Source organism: Sorex fumeus, unplaced genomic scaffold (genome assembly GCF_029834395.1).
Source record: "Sorex fumeus unplaced genomic scaffold, SorFum_2.1 ptg000039l, whole genome shotgun sequence".
In the NCBI taxonomy this organism is placed as follows: Eukaryota; Metazoa; Chordata; class Mammalia; order Eulipotyphla; family Soricidae; genus Sorex; species Sorex fumeus.
Window position 1 is genome coordinate 17,130,713 of NW_026606096.1, and position 21,466 is coordinate 17,152,178.

The 21,466-nt window shown below is 42.2% G+C and overlaps 1 protein-coding gene across 2 annotated transcripts in view; it reads left to right on the forward strand.

Annotated features, from left to right (window-relative positions):
* MARCHF1 (membrane associated ring-CH-type finger 1) overlaps positions 1–21,466 on the forward strand; it is a 637,376-nt gene that overhangs the window by 597,127 nt on the left and 18,783 nt on the right. For both annotated transcript variants that reach the window (XM_056119134.1, XM_056119132.1), the window contains exon 6: positions 19,617–19,764. In XM_056119134.1, coding sequence (XP_055975109.1) covers positions 19,617–19,764 — 148 coding nt within the window. The remainder of the gene's footprint in view (positions 1–19,616; positions 19,765–21,466) is intronic.

Genomic DNA, 21,466 nt, shown 5'->3' on the forward strand with positions numbered 1-21,466 from the left:
ATGGGCAAAAAGAAAATGAGAAAATGAAACACGAGTTTTAAAAAGGAAGCTGGATATAGAGCAATCAGTACACCACAGAATGAGCCAATCCCAGCTTTGATCCCCAACACTTTGTGACCTCCCCATGCCCTGGTGACCCCCAGTACTGCAAGACCCAAGGATGATTTCATCCTCCTGCCCATGCATTGAACTGCCAACTGGGTTGGCATAGTACCACCAGGAGTATTCCTGCCCCCTCACATCCTCCCCCTCACATGCATCATACACATACATCACACACACACACACACACACACACACACACACACACACACACACTCCAACAATGTGGATAAATTCTATGGACCATGGTCTCCTCTATTCAATTCCCTTCCTCCTCCTCTTCCTCTTTCTTTCCATTGTTACTGAAGTTTTTGCTGTAATAACTGGGGGTTGCACACCCATGTGCCAAGCAAGGCTGCAAGGTCCCCCCGCAGCACTGGGGATCTAACTGGAGTCAGCCACATGCAAGCCATACACATTAGCCCCCGGGCTATCTCTATAGCCCCACATAAATCTGATTTTTAAATATATCACCCAAACACTATATTTTTGTTTGTTTGTTTGCTTGCTTCTGGGGTCACACCCAGTCATGCACAGGGGTTACTCCTGGGTTTTCACTCAGGAGTTACTACTGGCAGTTCTCAAGAGACCATATGAGATGCTGGGAATTGAACCCAGGTCGGCTGCGTGCAAGGCAAATGCCCTACCCACTGTACTATTTCTACAGCCCTATGTTTTGATTGGGCTGGAGTGATAGCACAGCGGTAGGGCAGTTGCCTTGCACGCAACCAACATGGCCGACCCAAGTTCGATTCCTCCGCCCCTCTCGGAGAGCCCAGCAAGCTACCAAGAGTATCTCACCCTCATGGCAGAGCCTGGCAAGCTACCCATGATATATTCGATATGCCAAAGACAGTAACAACAAAGTCTCCAATGGAGACGTTACTGGGCCTGCTCGAGCACAACGGGAGGATAGTGACAGTGATGTTTTGATTGTATTATCACACCCAAAATCAGAGAAAATCAGAGTCACTTTTTAAAATACTCTCATTTAGCCTTATTGGCTACTACCATTCGTGCTGGAATATAATATCTATGTATTTACCAGTTTTATTCCCAATCTAGGGGGAGTCTCCCAAGCAGTGTTCAGTGGGACCCAGGGGTAACTCTCTGCAGTGTTCAACTACTTGAGGTAGATTGTTTGATAGAACCCCGCAAGGCCACCACCAGGACCACGTGTGATGGTGCTGGGAGGAGCCACACACAAGCCCAGCATCCACTGGTCCCGTCACATGAGAGACTTGCACTCCTGGGCCCTTAGCTAGTTCTTCAACCTCCGATATCTTCCTTTTTATTTTTTAGTCCACACCCAGCTGTGCTCAGGGCTAACTTCTGACTCTGCACTCAAGGATCACTCTTAGGGGGTGTCAGGGATCGAACTTGGGTCAGCCACGTGCAAGGGAAGCTCCACCTCTGTGATTTCAAATTCCAATGTGACTCAAAGGGAGTAAAAGAAAGCAACCAAAACAAACAAACCAAAGCCTCAGTCCAATCACACTGATACAACATTCAGATGTGATGTAACTGTTAAAGCAGGTGGGAAATGCAATGACATCTTTTTTGACTTATGGAAATAATTTCAGAATGGACTGTCAGTAGAATTCAGATTGCATCATTGTACCAAAGAAGAGCCACAGACAAACTTATTTTTTTGTTCTCCTTTGCTGCCACCTAAAGGAATATTTTGAAAGCTACCTTTCACACATAACACACTGCAAGAAAAAGAAGAGGGAGCGAGAGAGATGCTCAAGCATAGTAAGACTATCCACATGCTTTATACACAGGCAGCCTGGGTTTGGTCCTCAGCGGTGTGGTCCCCTGAGCACCACCAAGTGCTGAGCCCTGAGCACTGAACTGGGAGTAGACCCTAAACTTTACTGCGTGTGACCTAAAGCAAAGAAAGAGAAAGAGATGAGGGGGCAGGAAAGAAGGGTACAAGCACTTACATAATCCAAGCCCAATATCTCTTACTGATAAAAAGTTTATACAGTTGTTAGTTATTCTTCCAGCGAAAATTATGACTCTAAGGTAAACTTCACAAAAGTTGGAATTTTGTTATTACCTGACACCTAACAAAATAACCGTTAGGTTGTGATGCTTCAATAATTAGCTCCTGAGTCTGAAAAAAAAATGCAATTCAATAACTTTAGAGAAAAAACTAATAATTAACAATGTTTATTATTCTAAGATAATCATTTCAGTTCTGTAAGCTGAGCCTCATGGAGAAAATGAGGGGGTAAAATGGTACCTTTTATAAAAGATTTCCACTGTTTTATTTCCACTCTGTAATTCTGCTTTCTGCATGAGCTCTTTCTCCTTAACTGAAGGTGTGGTAATTGTAGGCAGGCAGGCATACTGGATACGTAGACAGACCCCACAAGCCTTCTGCAGAGTCACTGAAAAGGCAGTAAGGCAGTTCACACCCCAGAAATCAACATGAAAAGACTTCCGGGGGAAGAATATAGTATGTGCAGTGGTGACTCTAAACAGTCCAGGCAATGTCTTAAATCTATCCAGGAAGAACAAAATATTAGTTTTAACTAATGGTTTGATTTTGAACCTTAGCCCCATATCACGAGTGACCCCGGTGGTGCTCAGGGGATCGAACTGAGGCTGTCAGCATGGAAAGCAAGTGTCTAAACCCACAACAATAACTAAGCATGTTTAGATGACTTATTGGGAAGAGAGGATGCAAAAGAGCGTGAGTTCTTCAGGGGCTACTCCCAGGGAGTTGTGTTGGAGAGTTGCTCCCAATGGCGCTCGTGGGAACTGAATCCAGGTCTCCTTTGTGCAAAATAAGAGCTCTAGTCCTGTAAGTCATCTCTTGTTCTCAGTAACATACTTAGAAATTGTGTTTAAAGTGTTGGTGAGAATATAAAAGGATCACTGGCCGCTGGTGGTAGGTATGTAAATTCCTTAAAATAAGTGAAAATGGAAAGGACAGTAACCTCACACTTAGGCCTGTGTGTGAAACAGATGTAAGATGCTCATCTACTGATGTTGGAGAAAGAAGCTATCTTCCAAGAGATGCTGCTCTTGCATTAAAGAGATGAACTCATCCCTGTAGGGGCAAAATAGATAGAACTAAAAGTTATTATGCTAAGTGAGAAATTAAAAGACAATTATCATATAGTTTCTTTCAGCTGTAGACTAGAAAGATTTGAAGCAAGCAAACGGGCAAAAAGAAAATCACCTCTTAGCCCCAGTAAACACTGCAGAGGTCACTGGAGAATAAAGGGGGTTAGTAGGGGCTCACTGGGGACTGATGTTTTGGAAATTTTGCTGGTGGGTGTGGTGAGTGATTCACATATACAGAGGTACATCCCTGAAATTCTACAGTATTGTTAACTAATGAAAATTTAATGTAAAATTTTAAAATAAAAACAGGAGCCATCCTCCTCCACCCCAAAAGGAACTTCCGGTATATCATTTATCTGTTTGGGGAGGAAGAGGGAGTTTAGGCCCCATGCACCAGTACTCAGGGGCTACTTCTGGCTCTGTGCTTCACGAGTGACCCCGGTGGTACTCAGGGGATTGAACTGAGGCTGTCAGCGGGCAAAGCAAGTGCCTGAACCCACGACAGTAACTAGGCATGTTTAGATGACTTATTGGAAAGAGAGGATGCAAAAGAGGGTGGATAGAAATATTTCACCTTCCAAAAAAGAATCCGTTATTATCATAGCAGCTCTCTAAAATATTTCCCTGACTTATTCTTTTCTTAGGAAGTAATTCTAGAAATAGCAATAAATACCAGAAGGCTTATTAAGAATGCAGAAATGCAGGGATATTTAATGGATCTGAGACAGAGATTAGAAATGTTCTCTCTTAACTATTACCAGAGCAATTCCAATATAGTCATGCCTCGGTGTCAGATGGTGGATATCCTCTGGGCCAGTTTATAATTTAAGCCTTTGCCCATTTCTTTAGCTTCTCTCAGATTTTATGTTGTGTCATTACGCCCTCTAGTGGATGATTTTATTCAAGTAATTGCTTTTTTTAAATTTTTGGCAGGGGTGGGGGAGCATTTTGTTTTTTTTCTTTACTATCTTACTCAAACTTTTAGGAAATCCTCTAGAAAATTTCTTTTTTTTTTTAAATTTTATTGAATCACCGTGAGATACAGTTGCAAGCTTTCATGTTTGAGTTACAATCACACAATGATCAAACATTCATCTCTCCCCCAGTACAGTTCCCCATCACCAATCTACCCAGTATACCCCCCCTTTCCAACCCTCCCACTACCTCCATGGCAGACAATTTCCCCCATACTCTCTTCTAGAAAATTTCTTCACGGGGGGAGTAAAATTTAAAAAAAAATTCTTGAGAGAAAACAATAGGAAATTAGGAAGAGACTTCTTAATAAAGTTGTTTGATATGACATCATAGTTATAATTATTCACATACATATTTAATATATAATATATTTATATTTTATATAAAATATTTTCATACTGGGCTGGAGCAATAGCACAGGGGTAGGGCATTTGCCTTGCACACAGCTGACCCAGGTTTGATTCCTCCGCCCCTCTCAGAGAGCCTGGCAAGCTACCAAGAGTATCTCGCCCACAGGGCAGAGCCTGGCAAGCTACCTGTGACGTATTTGATATACCAAAAACAGTAACAACAAGTCTCTCAATTTGTTGTGAGACGTTACTGGTGCCCACTCGAGCAAATCGATGAACAACGGGAGAATAGTTCTATACTGCTAGCAAATATTGGCATGATGTAATTTATTCATCTTTACAAAAATATTTCAGAGATTTTGAATTTAATTTTTGACCTTAATAGTTTAGACCAATTTTGTACCTGCAAAATTGGCTTTTCTACACCAGTTTACTAGTTATCCTTCCTTCCTTTTTTTTTCTCTTTTTGGGTCACACCTGACAAATGCTGAGGGGATATTCCCAGCTCTGCACTCAGGAATTCCTCCTAGCACTTTTGGGGGACCAAATGGGACATTGGAGATCAAACCTCTGTCGGCCGCAGGCAAGATAAACTTCCCTACCCACTGAGAAAATTTAAGGAAAGATGTAAAAAATTTCCTTTCCATTCTCTCTCTCTCTGTCTCTCTCTCTCTGTCTCTATCTCTCTGTCTCTCTCTTTCCTTCCTTCCCTCCTTCCTTCCAGGTATTTTGGCCACACCCTTTCTGTGCTCAGGGATCACTCCGTGGTAGGGCTCAGTGGACCATATGAAGTGCCAGGGTTTTAACCCAGGTCAACTGCATAGAAGCAAGCACCATGCCTGCTGTACTATATCCCCAGCCCCATTATACATCAGTTTTCTAATAAACTTTTTCCAGCATATTCGTGCAATAATTCCTTACTGCCCTCGTCCGGGCACATTTTCAGTACCTGGTGGTCCTTCTGACACTCTTCAAATAGGTTCTAGGACCCATAACCCATTTTACAATCCTTAAAACTCTGGATGTGTGTTTTAGCCTTGGGTCTCCATCTCTGAAAAACTGCTCATGCTTTCAAGATCAGAAGTCCAGTTACCCCCATGCTCCAAGCAGATAATACAAATGAGTTAAGTAGGTAGACTGTATCTTTAATACAAATGACTCAAGTTACTAGATAGTTAACATAAATGAGTACAATAGACAGGGTGTAAACCAAAGATGGTGGGAACTAAGGCAGACGGAGTTTGTTGCGTATCAAGAAATTCAAAATGCAAAAATAATTTTTAAAGCCTACTATGGTTTTGGGTCCCATCTGGCAATACTCAGGGTTACTCCTGGCTCTGCACTTAGGAATTACTCCTGGCGGTGCTCAAGGGGGAGCATGTGGGATGCTGGACATCAAACCCGGATCAGCTGTGTGCAAGGCAAACGCCTTCCCCTTTGTACTATAGCTCCAGCCCCTTTAAAGCCCACCGTAGCACTGTCCTCCTGTTGTTCATCAATTTTCTCGAGCAGGCACCAGTAACGTCTCCATTGCGAGACTTGTTGTTACTGTGTTTAGCATATCGAATACATCATGGGTAGCTTGCCAGGCTCTGCTGTGCGGGTGGGATACCCTCGGTAGCTTATCGGGTTCTCCGAGAGGGGCGGGGGAATCGAATCCGGGTTGGCCATGTTGGCCATGTAGGCCGTGTGCAAGGCAAAAGCCTTACCCACAGTGCTATCACTCCAGCCCACTGTGGGCCTGATAAATTATCTTTGTACCCATGAAACTTTTCTTCATCAAGTTTTGAGAGTTCAAAAGCCCTCGTTTACTTGTTTATTAATGACTCAGCATGTGCTGTGTATGGATATTATCTTTCATAACTCTAGCAACTTCCCTTTTCCCAGCTCTGCATTGGGGAAACTGGGGCTTCAAGCAAATAAGGTGACTTGAGTTGAGATGCCCTGCCCTGCGTGCTGCAGCTCACCCTGGCCTGAGGCTGTTCTTAGGCCACCCTCCACATCCTCCTGAGCCTGAGCCAATGGTTTCTTGTCTCTTCCATGACCCGGACTGTTGCTCTGTGCTCTGCTCCTCACCCCTACACCAGTTCCCCCTCTTCTACCCCGCTCCTTGCTCCTCCTGGTTCTTTGCACCGAGCTCTGTGATCCCTTGGCCTCTGATTCTGCTGAGATCTTTGTTTCAGAGACTTTTGCTGCTGGCAGTTGACACTTTTCTCTGCACCCAAACGGAATCACATTTCTGAGAGACGTTCTCACACTGTAAACTAATATGACAAGCCCATCCATACACTAGATTTTTGCTATGATTGCTATAAATAAATGCACCTATCCTGAGTTTTTTAACTAGTATTTCAATGATACTTGAATATTTTTTATTTTTTATCTATTTTATTTTTATGAAGTTGTTCACAATAATTTATGACATTCAATATTCCAACACCCACTCCACCACCATCACACCTTCCCACCAATATTATTTCCAATTTTTCTAACCACCACTCTAGTCTGCCCCAATAGCAGGTTTCAAATAATTTATTTTGTATTGCTTGGTATGAATAATTTGCTAAAAATTATCAAAAAGCTTTCTTTAGAGAAAGTGTGTGAAGATTGTTGTATCTCGCCCTAGAGCGATTAAGCCCCTGTATAAGAGATTACTAACATGTTGTTGCAGGTTGAGCCTGTGTGCTAATATTTTTTAATCGAGGTCGGTTGCCTTTTACTTTACCTCCCATCCAATGTGGTGTGCTATTCCTGGTACATCAGTAAGACTGAGTTTGAAATGTCAAAAATTTTGAATAAGGTGGTACAACTAGAGTTAAATTAACTGGTTGGTGACTTTGGGTTCTGGAGGCGTCTCTGCAGCTTGTTAATCTTTTCTGAGATTTATTGGTGAGTCTCTCTGGTGGATTTTTTAGAAGGTAAGTGTACCTTCTTATAAGAGCCTACTTTTCTGCTTACCTGGACAATTTGGGGCAGGCATATTATCAAATTCAGGGGCTATTCCTTACACCATGCTTAGGAGTTACCCCTGGCAGGGAGGGGTTGACAGGGATCAACCAAGGTCGACAGCATATAAGCCAAGTACCTTATCCCTCTGAACTACTTCTCTTGTCCTCAACTTAAATGCACAAACACGATTGAAAACTCTTAAAGTAATGCAACCTTTTTTGAGGAAAATACTGTTTTCTCCATTGGACTCATTAAAAAAACAAACACGAGTCATACACAAAAGTCCAATTGCCTTAGGAATGAGAAGATTTATTTCTACTTATCCAGCCTTGGGGAGCTCCCTGGATTTTACAGTATCTATGATAGAATGCAGCCCTGGGGCTCAATTCCAGATCTTTCTGATCATTCTGCGGTATGTTCTCTATTACTCTGGAAAGACAGAATTACAACCCACACACTCATATTCACACTTTTCAGTGTATTTCAGATGTTGAGCCCTTTAACCTTCAGTAGAAATGATTACTATAATTCATAACAGTATTTTCTTTTCTTATATTTTTGAGGGTTTGTGTGAATTCCCAAGTAGTTCTCAAGGGCCCGTGCCAACTCTCTGCAATTCTCAGCAAAGTGTTACAAACCTGCTGGTTCTATGCTCCCGCCTGCCATGCAGTGCTACTTGGGCACAATGATGCTAGGATTCCCATGCAGTACCAAGGACTAAATTCAGCACCTCACACATGCAAGACAAGAATTTTCTCTGACTTTCTGAACCATCTCCCCAGCCCCAGAGCAATAGTTCTTTGGGATGCTTTAACATAGCATCTTGAACTGAATTTCTATGCAGAAAGAACAAAAAGGTACTAGGACCTGTGGTTTCTTATTTTTTTTTAAATTATAATACCATGATTTACTGAGTTGTTTGTAATACATTTATTTTAAAAATTCAATGTTCTAACACCAATCCCACCACCTGTGTGATGTTCCCTTCACCAATGTCACCAGTTTCCCACCCATCACTCGAGACTGCCCCCTTGCAGGCACAAACAAATTTACTTCATATTGTTTGTCACAACACAAAGGTAAATGGAATTACCAAAACTTAGATCAATAAAAGATAATTTGTGATCACCATTAGAGCCCACAATGTTGCTATAAAGCCATTGTTTGATGATTTAAGCAATGGGCTGATTGGAGCTAGATGAGCCTTGTGTGTTATTGTTTGGGCTCTCTGAGCTTGGTGGGCTTCTATGCAATGTTCGTTGCAATGAGATTTTCTGTGATCCTACTGGGCTGACAGTACTGTGAAACGTGGAGGTGTCCTGCGGCCGCATATAGAGCTGCACAGTTCCGGAGCTATATAGTTAGAATGGTCTGATGGCTTGGCAGGTGCATGAGGCTCCGTTATGGAGCTGGTCTGTTTCTATGTCAGAGTGTGTAGGTGTGGGCTGCCGTGGCTTCAGGCTGAAAGAGGAATCTTCCTCTTTTCATTCCAAGAACAGGTAGCCCAGGGTTTTCACTTCCAGTGTGAGATTTAGCTGCTTTGAGGTTAGTAGTGAGGCTAGGTCGTTTCTTAAGTGGCAGGATGACTGGTGTGGGCAAGGTCTCTGTGATTTTTTTTCAATCCTAACAGAAAAGAAGCTACATATTTTCAAAAGTTTTTAAAAGATGACCTTTCCTTTTTAAAAATAGCAAACCAGAAAGAACTTGCTTCTCTAACTTTAATATTCAGAAAAAAATATCTAATTGTGTGTGGCAATGGGAAGCTTTGACTCTCTTAATTCTGCATGAACAATTTCTAACTTATCAACGGGACTCAAAAATCTCTTTGGTAAAACAACCAATATCTAATTAAATTCAATACTGCAAGCTTCAGGTGATGGTAGTCACTAATGATCATTGCATTATTTGCAAACGCCTGACATTTTTCTATATTTCAGCTGCATTAACTTAGCTAAACCTGAGATTGAAATGTAGATAGGTACTGTTTTTTGTTGTTTTTTTTTTTTCTTTTTGTGGCAGGAAGGCCATCCCCAGCAGTCATCAGGACTTAGCCCTGGTTCTCCCACTTTAATTTCACTTTGTACAGTAGTGTTTGGGCAAGTGAATGCATTTTATACCATATGAGGTACCAGCGTTCTGTCTGCTATACTACAGCTCCAGTCCCTGTAGGTATTCTTCCTATCACTGCTTTACAGATAAAGGAATAGAAGGACAGAAAATTAAATAATTCACCCAAGATCACATAGTATGTAGTGCAAATCAAGAATTTGAACCAAGACCTCATTTTAAATAAATATACCTCGAATCACTGAGAAATGACATGTCATAAATTTTAAAATTTACTCTTCAGCCATGGCTGCCTGGTAGCTGCTTATAGTTAACACGATCCAGTGCTAACCAGGATATTATAAACTGCTTCTCATGACCTGACCTTATGCTCAAACTGTCCGAAGAAGGCAGTTGGCAATCATATATTGACCTTTCACTCGGTCATGCTTGTAAAGTCTTTGAATGTCAGTGTGACCTCTGCTGCAGTGCCAGACTGTGTCCTGCTGCCTTATTATCAGGAGAAATAGGAGAGCTTCATTCATCCAAAAATACAGACTCATGACATGGGACAATGCATAAAAGAGTCCAAACTTGGGCAGGGGGAGTTAGGTTTTTTTTCCTAGGAGATTACAATGCACTTCAGAATCAATTATGGTATAACATTCGAGGATTGACTAGAAAAAAAGTTGCTCAAACACAGAGTTATTTGTATGTACCAAGGATCTGACTTGCATCCTGTACTTGTTCTGAATCCCCAACCTGGTTTTCTTTCATTTGCTTCTCAGGTTTGTAGCCTGAAGAGGTCATATTTTTCTTCCTGTATTCTATTTTTTTTTAATTTCACTTCTTTTCTTTAAAATTTTTATTAGTGAGACATTACTTTATTTTGTATTTATTTGGTTGGTTGGTTTTGGGGGTCACACCGAGCAAAGCTCAGGGTTTAATCCTGGCCCTGCACTCAGAAATCACTCCTGGAAGTGCTCAGGCGACCAAATGGGATGCTGGGAATCGAACCCAGGTCAGCCAGCCACATGCAAGGCAAATGTCCTACCCATTAAACTATTGTTTGGGCCCCAAGAGAAATGTTATTAACTACAGGCATACCTATGAACTTAGGGATACAGTGAGATCTGAAGAATTACTCCGCATAGCTTGCAGGCATGTTGTTTGGTTCTCTCCCCAAATATTTAAAATTACAACTAATAGAATTGGATTTTAATATGCATTCACTTGCCCAAAAACTATTGTGAAAAAGTGAAATTAAAGTGGGAAACAGTTATCTTTAGTGATTAATGAACTTAATGAGCTAATTCCAAATCATTTTATTTGAATCACCGATTCTCTGATTTTGTTATCTCTCACTCGACCTGAGATATTTTTAGATCCCAGGTAAGTAATAAACCCTGCTTGTTGATTTCCTTCTCTAATGACTGTTAATTCATACAAGCAGTGACAAGTGTTGTTTCCACTCTAACCTCCACGGAGGTAAACGTCCGACTCTGCCAGGGGTCATTGGATAGGAAGCTGTTTCTCTAAACGTAACTTGCTTCAGCGTGGACTTGGTGGTAATTAAGTCACTTTGTAGAACTCTGTCATCATAATTTCTGATTCAGTAAGTCTGGTGTGGGCCCCCAAACTGCATTCATACGCTGGTCTATGTTAAAACCCAGGGAAGGGGTCTCTCCATCTGTGCTTGGGAGCCCCAGACTGCACCCTTAGTGCATGTAGGGCTGGGCTTGGGCAGGCAGACCAGTGATACTAAGACCAGGAAGCTTCAGAGGCCACAGGAACACAGATCCCAGTGGCACTCAGGGTTCCATGCAGTTCCAGGAACTGAACTCGTGTCCTTGGGTATGCAAAAGGCATGCAAGGGGCTCCAGCCCTTTCAGTTCTCTCCCTGAGCCAATATTAAAATGTTTAAGAATTTCTTTGAGCAAAAATTTATTGTGCAGAAGAGTTGGGATGGGAGGTATATTGGGGATTTTGGTGGTGGAAAATGTGCACTGGTGGAGAGATGGGTATTTGACCATTGTATGATCAAAACTCAAACATAACAGCTTTGTAACTATCTTATGGTGATTCAATAGCACTATAGCACTATAACTCTGTCCTCCCGTTGTTCATCGATTTGCTCGAGTGGGCACCAGTAACATCTCCGTTGTGAGACTTGTTACTGTTTGTGGCATATCGAATATGCCACCGGGAGCTTGCCAGGCTCTGCCATGCGGGCGGGATACTCTGGGTAGCTTGCCAGGCTGTCCAAGAGGAACAGAGGAATTGAGCCTGGCAAGGCAAATCCCCTACCTGCTGTGCTATCGCTCCACCAGTGATTCAATAATAAAAATAAAAATAATAATAATAATGTATTGTGCCTTCTCTATAGAAAATGGCCACGGCATTATAATATTCAGCATATGGAAGGTTAACTAAAGAGAGGTAACTTCCAAGTGTGTGTCTTGAAAATAACCTTTTTGTATATGTGTATTGATGTGAGTTTAAAGGACGAAATCAGCTCTGGTAGTTCCATCATTTACCCTCCCGTAATGTGTTTCTGGGTCCCATGGGCAGGTGGCACCACTGTCTGCTCTGAGACGGGGTGGCTGAAAGATTCAAAATTGCTGAACTTGTGGTTTCAGTGCCACTTCTGTATTCCCCAGAAGCAGCACCTGCCCCTCCCCCCTCACGCACATGCATGTCTTGTGGTTGTGTCGTTACTGGTATAAAGTCAAGTGCCTTGAATGCTAAAGGCTCAGAAATTTGTCTTAACTGATCTCACATCTTATGCAAGTGTTTTCTACAACCTATACAACCAGTACTTTGTAAAACTTGTTCACGCTTCAATAGTACATAGTATTTTTAAAAAGAAATATGTATTATTGTTATTTAGGTATCTCCAAACTTGAATTCATTCGTGTGAGACATTGGAAACCATGGTCAACCATTACATTTCTCTTTTGAGTATCATTACAGTTGTACATAGGTTTCCCTGCTTCTATTTTCTGCAGTTATTCAGCATGTAACACTGACTTCACCCTGCATATAGTTGGCATTTCAAATAAATGGCTTATATAGAGAAAAATGCATTTGTGAGACTGGAGCAAACGTGCAAAGGATAGGGCACTTTTCTTGCACAAGGCCAACCTAAATTCCATCCCCAGGAACGGCTATGGTCCTCAGGAGTAATTCCTAAACTCAGATTAAGCCTCAGCAGATGTTTCCCCTCCAAAAAAATGAGGTGTATTTGTAATTGCCAGACCAGAGGTGATTAGGGGGATCCATCTACAGGAGTCAAAGAGAAGTCTTAGATCTAGTGCAGAAGCAAAGCAAAGAATGTCACCCACAAAGAAATGTCACCCCAGAAGAAGTTTTGCAGGATTTTCTTCCTATTCTTTAGCACAATCTGCCTTACCAAAATGTGGAGGTGATCTACTGGACTTCAGAGTTGTGTTTCCTGGGATTATTTTCTTTACGTTTGGTAAAATTCCATCACATTCTGATAAGCAAGGTCAGAACCTTTTTAAAAGATAAAAATGAGGGGCTGGAGTGATAGCACAGCAGGTAGGGCATTTGACTTGCACGCAGCCAACCCAGGTTCAATTCCCAGCATCCCATATGGTCCCCTGAGCACTGCCAGGAGTAATTCCTGAGTGCAGAACCAGGAGTAACCCCTGTGCATTGCTGGGTGTGACCCAAAAAGCAATAAAATAAAATAAAAATGTAACTATCCATCTATATGGGGCTGATAAAATGACCAGGAAGTGTCTACACAGCTGGCTGGCACCCCAGCATCTGACTAGTTGAAAAGCAGTTCTGAATTTTAAGCTTCCATTTGACTCATTAGTTCTGCTTCCTGGCATCACATCACCTCAAGAAACCAAAAAAATCTATTCAAAAAAGACATCTGTGCTTTTATGTTCATTTCAGCACTCTTCACAATAACCAAAATCCAGAAACAACCCAAGTGTCCAATAACCGATGACTGGATAAAGCAGTTTGGGTGCAAATGCACAGTGAACACCACTCAGCTGTAAGAGAAGCCGAAACCACGTGGTCTGGAGAGAACGATGCTGTTGAATTCAGTCAGAAGGAGGGGGACAGAATCAGAAAGATCTCTCACCTGTGTGAGATAGAAACACGCATAGTAAGGAGAAAACAAATGCCCAAAGAAATGACCAGCTCTGAGAACTGGTTTTCAGAAGGAAGTTTAGAACAGCCAGTGATGTGGGGAAATCAGATGGAGGGAAGAACTGGGGCAGTGACAGAGGGTGCTGGAATGTTTTATGAAGGAAGCCTAACATTAACAGTTTTGCAAATCTTAGTGTCCAAAATACACACACACACACACACACACACACACACACACGTGTGTGTGTGTATTTTTTTCCCCTTTTTTTTATGGACTAAAAACAATTTTAGTCCATACTCTTGTTTTGGTCTGGCGCCACCTTGTGGTGATTGTCTGTTCTGTCATTACACAGCTATCCTAGCTCTGGTTTCTACAGTTCTTCAGAAACTGGGAAAAGCCAGTGGGACAGTGTTAAAAAGAATTGGCAATGAAACCAGTCAAGAAATCCATGTATCATGTGTTTGTATATATTGCAAGTTAACTGTCTACACTCTTCATTTGTGTAAAGATTTAATCTCTTTATTAATCTCTGTTTTGTCATGTATATTTTAGGACAGAATACAAATTGCAAGTTAATGGCAAAACCTGCACAGTTTGACAGAGCAAGAGTGAATAGAGAATTTCCTGGAAACACAATTTTTCTTTACTATATAGCCCAGTGGAGCAATCTTTTCAAGAAAAAAAAATCTAGCTGTGATTTCTAAGTGAATAACATGTCAACTGTCTGTTGCCATAATGCCTTTTTTGATGAAGGGCCAATGGCCAATAACAATTTTTCAAAAGTCCCCATGCCCCAGAGACTTTCATACCCAAAGCAAAGTCTAGAAGCACCCAGGTAGGGCGTGTCACAATTTGGGGGCCCTGAGTCTTGCCTACCCGAGCTTCTCCCCTGTTCTGAAGGTACAAAAGGGAACTGCAGGCAGCTAAGGGACCGGGGGATGCTTGGCAGTGTCAACCATGCAATTTGTCATTTGCTGGCATGCTGTGGCTCATCATTGTCCTTGGGGACAGGAAAGTCGTGAGAACTCCAGAACCCCTTGAGTTGAACATTTTCAACCCGGAGACTCTGAGACCAGATGCTCTGCCGAAAGACCGTCATCCAGTGGAGGGCAGCTGCAGAGAGGAGACAGGGAGACTCACAGGACTGTCTGAGCTCCAGGGTCACCTGGACAGCCCGAGTTTGCTCACAGGCCTTGGCCATCTATTCATTGCAATATCACTGGCTCCCAGTGTGGGTGTCATTGTTCAAGTTGACAGTAGAGATATGAAGGGCAGTTCATAAGCCTGTCCAAATTCAACCTGTGTCTTTAGAGACTGGGACACTTCACACAGCCAATTAGCCGGCACCCCTGAAAATATAAAGGTGTGGGCTAGAGCGACAACACAGCAGGTAGGGCGTTTACCTTGCATGCAGCCGACCCGGGTTCGATTCCCAGCATCCCATATGGCCCCCTAAGCACTACCAGGAGTATTTTCTGAGTGCAGAATCAGGAGGAACCCCTGTGCTTCGCCGGGTGTAACCCAAAAATTAAAAAAAAGTATAAAGTTGTGACAAAATCCTCATTTATTTTTGCCTATGTTGCTCTCCACATTTAAAGAGCGCCTAAACTGACTTTTACTATTCTTTCCTGGGTGCATTTTTGCTTACCCCATCATATTATAAAAGGCCTAAGTTCTTTTACCGAGAGGACTATTCTAACCTTGGCGTTCCTGTGAGGGGAACAATTTCCCACAATATTTGACTGGGATCTGAAGGAAACGGGAAGGTGGTACCCTGTGACACCAGCCTGCAACACAAATGAGTTGGCTCCCTTCTCAGAGACCTGCCCATCAATGGTGCTGGGTAAGGGCCTGTTGTTTCTGTGTTTGTGTGGGTAAAACCAGCATCAAGTTATCTCAAAAGTAGAGTGTGGTGGCCCAAGAGATGGCACAGCGGACAGAGTGCTCCCCTGACATGTTGTTGACCCGGCTCTGGCCCCCAGTACCACAGAGCATCCCTGAGCACTGCCATGACTGACCCCTGAGAGCAGGGCAAGGAGTAAGCCCAGAAGACCACTGGGTGTGAGCCCCAAACACAAGTAAAGTGAGAACTTGTGTCTCTGACAAAGTGATGCTCTCACCTCCAGCGCAAGCACCCGGCGGTCGCTCTCTTCTCCCTGATGGCTTCTTCTAAAAGCTGCACCTTGTGGAACCATGGGCATCACACACACACACACACACACACACACACACACACACACACACACCGTGTGAAACTGCCCATTTTAATATGACTATGTACATATCTGGGGAGTATCCCCCGCTCACACACACAATATTGGCAGATTTTAGGCCAGACACAACAGTGCTCAGGGATCACTCCCGGCACTGCTGGGGAACTGATCTCAGGTGCCTTAGCCCCTCCTCTATCCCCCCAGTCTCCGTTTCATTAACCCTTTTGTGAACTGTTGTGGCACTTCGGCATCATAAACTTCAAATCCGTTTCATGAAAGTTTTGCTAAATTAGACTACTGTCCTTTCTCAATCCATCCCTACTGTGAAAACTCACACACTCATGACCCCTGCTATGCACTCTTGTAAGTAGGCCTGGAAACAGGCAGCTAGGAATAGTCAATTTCAAAAAATGCCATGATTTCTTCCAGAGCGTTGGCCTGAATACGTCATGCAGAAACGGAATCGTCAGAAGAGGGCGCTGTGCTATTACATTTACTAGGTGCAGCCTAATGAATTTCTGAATCACACTTGTGAGGATGAAAGAAAAATGGGAACATTTGATGATCTCTTTGCACTTCACATTTCTCTTAAAATGCTGCGGAAATTAGGAGACGACAACTTCAGAGCTTCTATTGTACAGTTGAAACTGTACAAGTGATTTGGCGTGTTCCTAATAACCCACTGATATTTTTTTTGAGGCTCATTAATGTTAAAAATGAGTTTTAGATATTTAAAAAAATGCTTCTTGGATTTAAGAAGTTCCAACTTTAAGACACTTTTTAAGTAGATTTTGTAATTGAGGGTTGATTTGGTAAGCACATTCACATCCACTTGGAACATTTAGGAAATGTGAATAAAAGATTCTTTTGATACGTCTTGTACTTCTTCGGTCATAGTGACATAGTGGCGATTCAAGAAATCTGTAGTAATCATGAAATGCTATGCTACTGCCAAATTAAAATATTCTATCATTTTTCAGGTTAGTCAGATTAACATTACAATCGCTCACTAGCCCAAAAAAGATTTTAAATAACAGATATGATGTGAAGTTTTTCACAAAAACCAAGTCACACTATCAACTTCTCGATTCACTTTTCGTTCGGCAAAAACACTGTCAAGGCAGAAAACAGGGACCAAGGCACTTGCCTTCACAAAGGTATTGTAGAATCTTAATTGTCAGACTGAAAGAGAAATGAGAATATTTTCATTGATTCAGGAATTACACACCTAGTAGCAAAGTCTTGAGAAATCCTGGCTTCACTAGACCGGGCTTTATTTTTCTCTGATAGAAAAGAGCACCAAAAGGTGAGCTGAAACCATCCTGATAGAGTTCTCTCCAGTTCATGAGGTTGCAAGATGACTACTGTTATAGCTAATTATGAATTCCAAAGCATAGAACATGAAGGTGAGGAAAAAATAGAAATATGGTACCGTGGTGGCAAAAACTCAAATCTTTTGGTGAAAACAGCTCACATCTTATTGATAGAAAACTATCAATGTCAACCTCTGCCAAGGAAGGTGGAAAAACTGTTTTAGCAGAGCCAATCATAATGAAAGTTGTCTCTCAGTAGACAAGTCATATCCCTTTTCTAAACCTCTTGGTCATCACCTCTACCACGATCTGCTTCTATGAAGAGATGAGAGTTGGACCCAGAAAGATTAAGTGGCTTCACCCATTTCCAAAGTCTTGCGGCAAAGCCAGGACTTCATTTAAATAAAGTTTGCCCTCTTGTTTCAAATACACATGAAAATTAAATGTGTGTGTGTGTGTGTGTGTGTGTGTGTGTGTGTGTGTGTTTTGGTGAGAGTGGCATTGAAAAAGAAAGTTCCTCTGAAATTCTAAAGATTTTGTTTCAGTCACAAATCACAAATCATCCTGTTATTCGTCGATTGCCTCGAGCAGGCCCCAGTAAAGTCTCCTTCATCCTAGCCCTGAGATTATATTCAAGGCTCTTTAGGAGAATGAGACCCATAACTGTTACTGGTATTTGGCATATTGGGTACACCACGGGGAGTTTGCCAGACTCTGCCATGTGGGCAGGCTACATTCGGTAACCTGCCAGTTTGTCCAAAGTAGGAATGAGATAATAAGATATCATAATAAGATGTCAATCCGAGTAGGCTTAGAGATCTCGGCCCCGGAACCCGCGTGACTTTGTCCCTCTGCCAGTACCTTCATGTGTGCGGAGAGTGGTCTCAGCATGGTGGTGGCTGATCCTGGAGGTCTTTGGCTGCCGGAGCCCTGGTCGGGGTGGGGAGGAAAGCTCAACCCACTACCCTCCAAGGGGTCCCGGCGAGTTTCAGTAAAAGAAAAGTTTCAGTAAAAGAAAAGAATGCAGAGATTACAAAGAGATTATATTAGGGCTCAGAAAGGTAGTACTCTTACTTAGAGAGGTAAGATGCTTTGTACACAGGCAACTCCAATTTGATCCCTCGCATCACATATGATTTCCTAGGCACAGCCTGGTAAGACCCACGACCATTCTCTGCAAAGAACCATGAATCATAGTAAATTTGGGTTGTAGAAATATGAAGTTACATCTGATGTGACCACAGTGGTTTGATTTTCTGATGGAAATAATATAGGAAGAAATAAAGACACAATTCCTCATGCAGAAATTAAATGAAACTAATAGTCAAGGTTGGCGCGATAGCACAGCGGGTAGGGCGTTTGCCTTGCATGCAGCCAACATGGCCGACCCAAGTTTGATTCCTCCGCCCCTCTCGGAGAGCCCGGCAAGCTACCAAGAGTATTGGATATGCCAGACACAGTAACAACAAAGTCTCCAATGGAGACATTACTGGGACCGCTCGAGCAAATCGACGATCAACGGGAGGGCCTTTACTTACTTACTTACTTAATAGTCAAGGAATTATAATTCCTCTTGAGTGTCTAAATTTCTTCTAAAAAAATCATGGATACATTCACTCTTATGAACTGCAATCTATCATTATATACAGTTGGTCCTTCTCTCCCAGACTGACTGAGGCATTTTCAACATTCTTTTTTTCTAATTTAAATTATTTTTATTTTTTAATTTTTATTAATGAAACCCCATGAGGTACAGTTGTAGACTTACAAATTTTTGTGCTTGGGTTTCAATTATACAATGATTAAGTACCCATCCCTCCACCAGTGCCCACCCTCCACCTCCACCTTCTAAGGAGTAACTTAGGGATGTGGCTCAAGTCACTTCCCTCGCGGCAGTAGCAAATCAGAATTGCTTAAAAAGGTCTCCCGAATCCTACGTCCAGATGAAAAAAATGTGTGTTTCTCATAAAATCTGTGACAAAATGGTGACTCTCTCTGGCAGATAATCAGGCATTCAAGTACATATTAAATGTATACATCAAGAAATGCACAGCTAACCATGAATCAATCTGAGACTACTTATTCCAGACTATAAGCCAGGAAGAAAAGCTATGCAGAAACCTGAAAGGAATCCATTCTAAATAGTTGGTAATATTTCAACTATCCTAGTCTTGATATAGACAAGGAATGTGTAGGCGGGCAAAACAAAAGACTTGATTGAATTCGTTTGGAGAGTAAGAAATTGCTTTTGTTTTGATCTTAATGTCCAGGTAAGTTATATGTAACTTCAAGTCAAGGTTTCCTGTGTACCCAACATGAGGACGTTCATAGAGCGTCATTTGAAATCACAGCTTCATAATGCCATTCTTCTACTCATTGTGCATCGCTGGGGTCTGAAAGAGAAAGAATGGGAACTCTCCTATTCCAAAATTCAGTATTATGTTCTTTGTTTCTATTGCAGTGGGAGAAACTCCAGATGACCACCAGCGAGAGGAGGAAAATATTCTGCTCTGTCACATTCCACGTCATCGCCATCACCTGTGTGGTTTGGTCCCTGTATGTCTTGATAGATCGGACCGCGGAGGAGATCAAGCAAGGCAATGACAACGGTAAGAGAAGGTCTCTCTTCTTTCTTCCCCTCCTGGATTCTTTGACAATACTCAAATTCTTCCTTGTGTAGATCTTCATGACACTGCTAGTAAAATCTGGTAGCACTGCCCTCCTGTTATTCATCTATTTGCTCATGCGGGCTCCAGTCACGTCTCCATTGTAAGACTTGTTATTACTGTTTTTGGCATATCAAATACGCCACGGGGAGCTTGCCAGGCTCTATTGTGCGGTGGGATACTCTCAGTAGCATGCTGGGCTCTCCTAGAGGGGAGGAGGAATCAAACCCAGGTCAGCCCCGTGCATGGCAAATACCCTACCTGCCGTGCTATTGCTCCAGACCAGTAAAATCTGGTACTGGCAACAAATCTTCTTCAATTGTTATTGCTCTTCTGATAAGAAAGTGTTGCTTATACAGGATCCTAGCTGAAAGGAAAGATTTATCAAGTTCGGTTAAAACTTGGTGGTGGTGATGGTGGGGTGAATATAAAGAAGTCAGCCTTTAGTTTCGGCTTTTACAGAAGCCGAATAATGATCAGGTTCTTCCCAGTGTGAAAAAGCAAACAGTTTTAAAAATGGAAGGATTTTGATTTTATCTAATGAACCCTAGTCATTGCTTCTTTTAAAGCATGAATAAGATGACACGTTATTAGAGAATGTGTCATGGCTTATTAGCTAGTACTATATAATTTGATAGAGTGGATTAACACGATGGCTTGAAAGTTAGCCATGCTGAGTTTGATTTGAAGGATAGTGTTAATCCTGCAAAAAAAAGAGATGCTTTAAAATTATTACAGCATATTCTAACATTTCACACGGACAGGTCATTTAAAACGGAAGCAAACGTGGGTGGTTCAGCTTCACTTCTGAAGGTTCCCTGCTTTGTTCCTCATCAGCCTCTACTTAGTTTTGACTTTTAGTCTATTTATAGCTGATAAAACCAGTGATAAATATTCCCCTCACCTCGCCCCCACAAATACACTCACTGAGGAATTTGGAAGAAGAAAATGTTCGGAGGGCACTGTAAAGTAATTTGTGAATTTAGGAAAAAAATTGTTTACCCACCCACCACCCCCACAAAAAAGAAAGTGAAGAGAGAGAGAGAGGAAGACGGAGAGAGGGAGAGGGAGAGGGAGAGGGAGGGAGGGAGGGAGGGAGGGAGGGAGGGAGGGAGGAAGGGAGGGAGATAAAGGAATAAAGGAAAAGAAATTTTTTTTTAGGTTATGATAAAATTATTTTATTTTTTTTATTAGTGAAACACCATGAGGTACAGTTGTATATTTACAAATTTTTGTGCTTGGATCTCGGTCATACCACGATCATATACCCATCCCTAAAGGAAAAGAAATTTTGAAGGGAGGTTTGATTCATAAATATAAGGCAAACGTGATGCATTCTCACGGTTGTCCTCCAGGTGGCAACGGCGTGCACCTCCGTCCTCACTTGGATTCATAAACGGAAGGGAAAGGTGTTGCGTTCTCACGCTTGACCTCAAGGTGGCAGCAGCGTACATCACTGACCCTAACACTACCTTGAGACTAGGTTGTTTTCCTTGAAGTCAAGACAGACTTGTAGTCAATATTTTTAGATGTCTGTGATTGAGAATCCTAAATTTAACCCCACCAAAGCATCACACTCTCCCTGTCCTCATAAGCTGCGGTGCTCCTGTTCTATTCTAGCCACATGTGAAGGAAAGAAGACTGA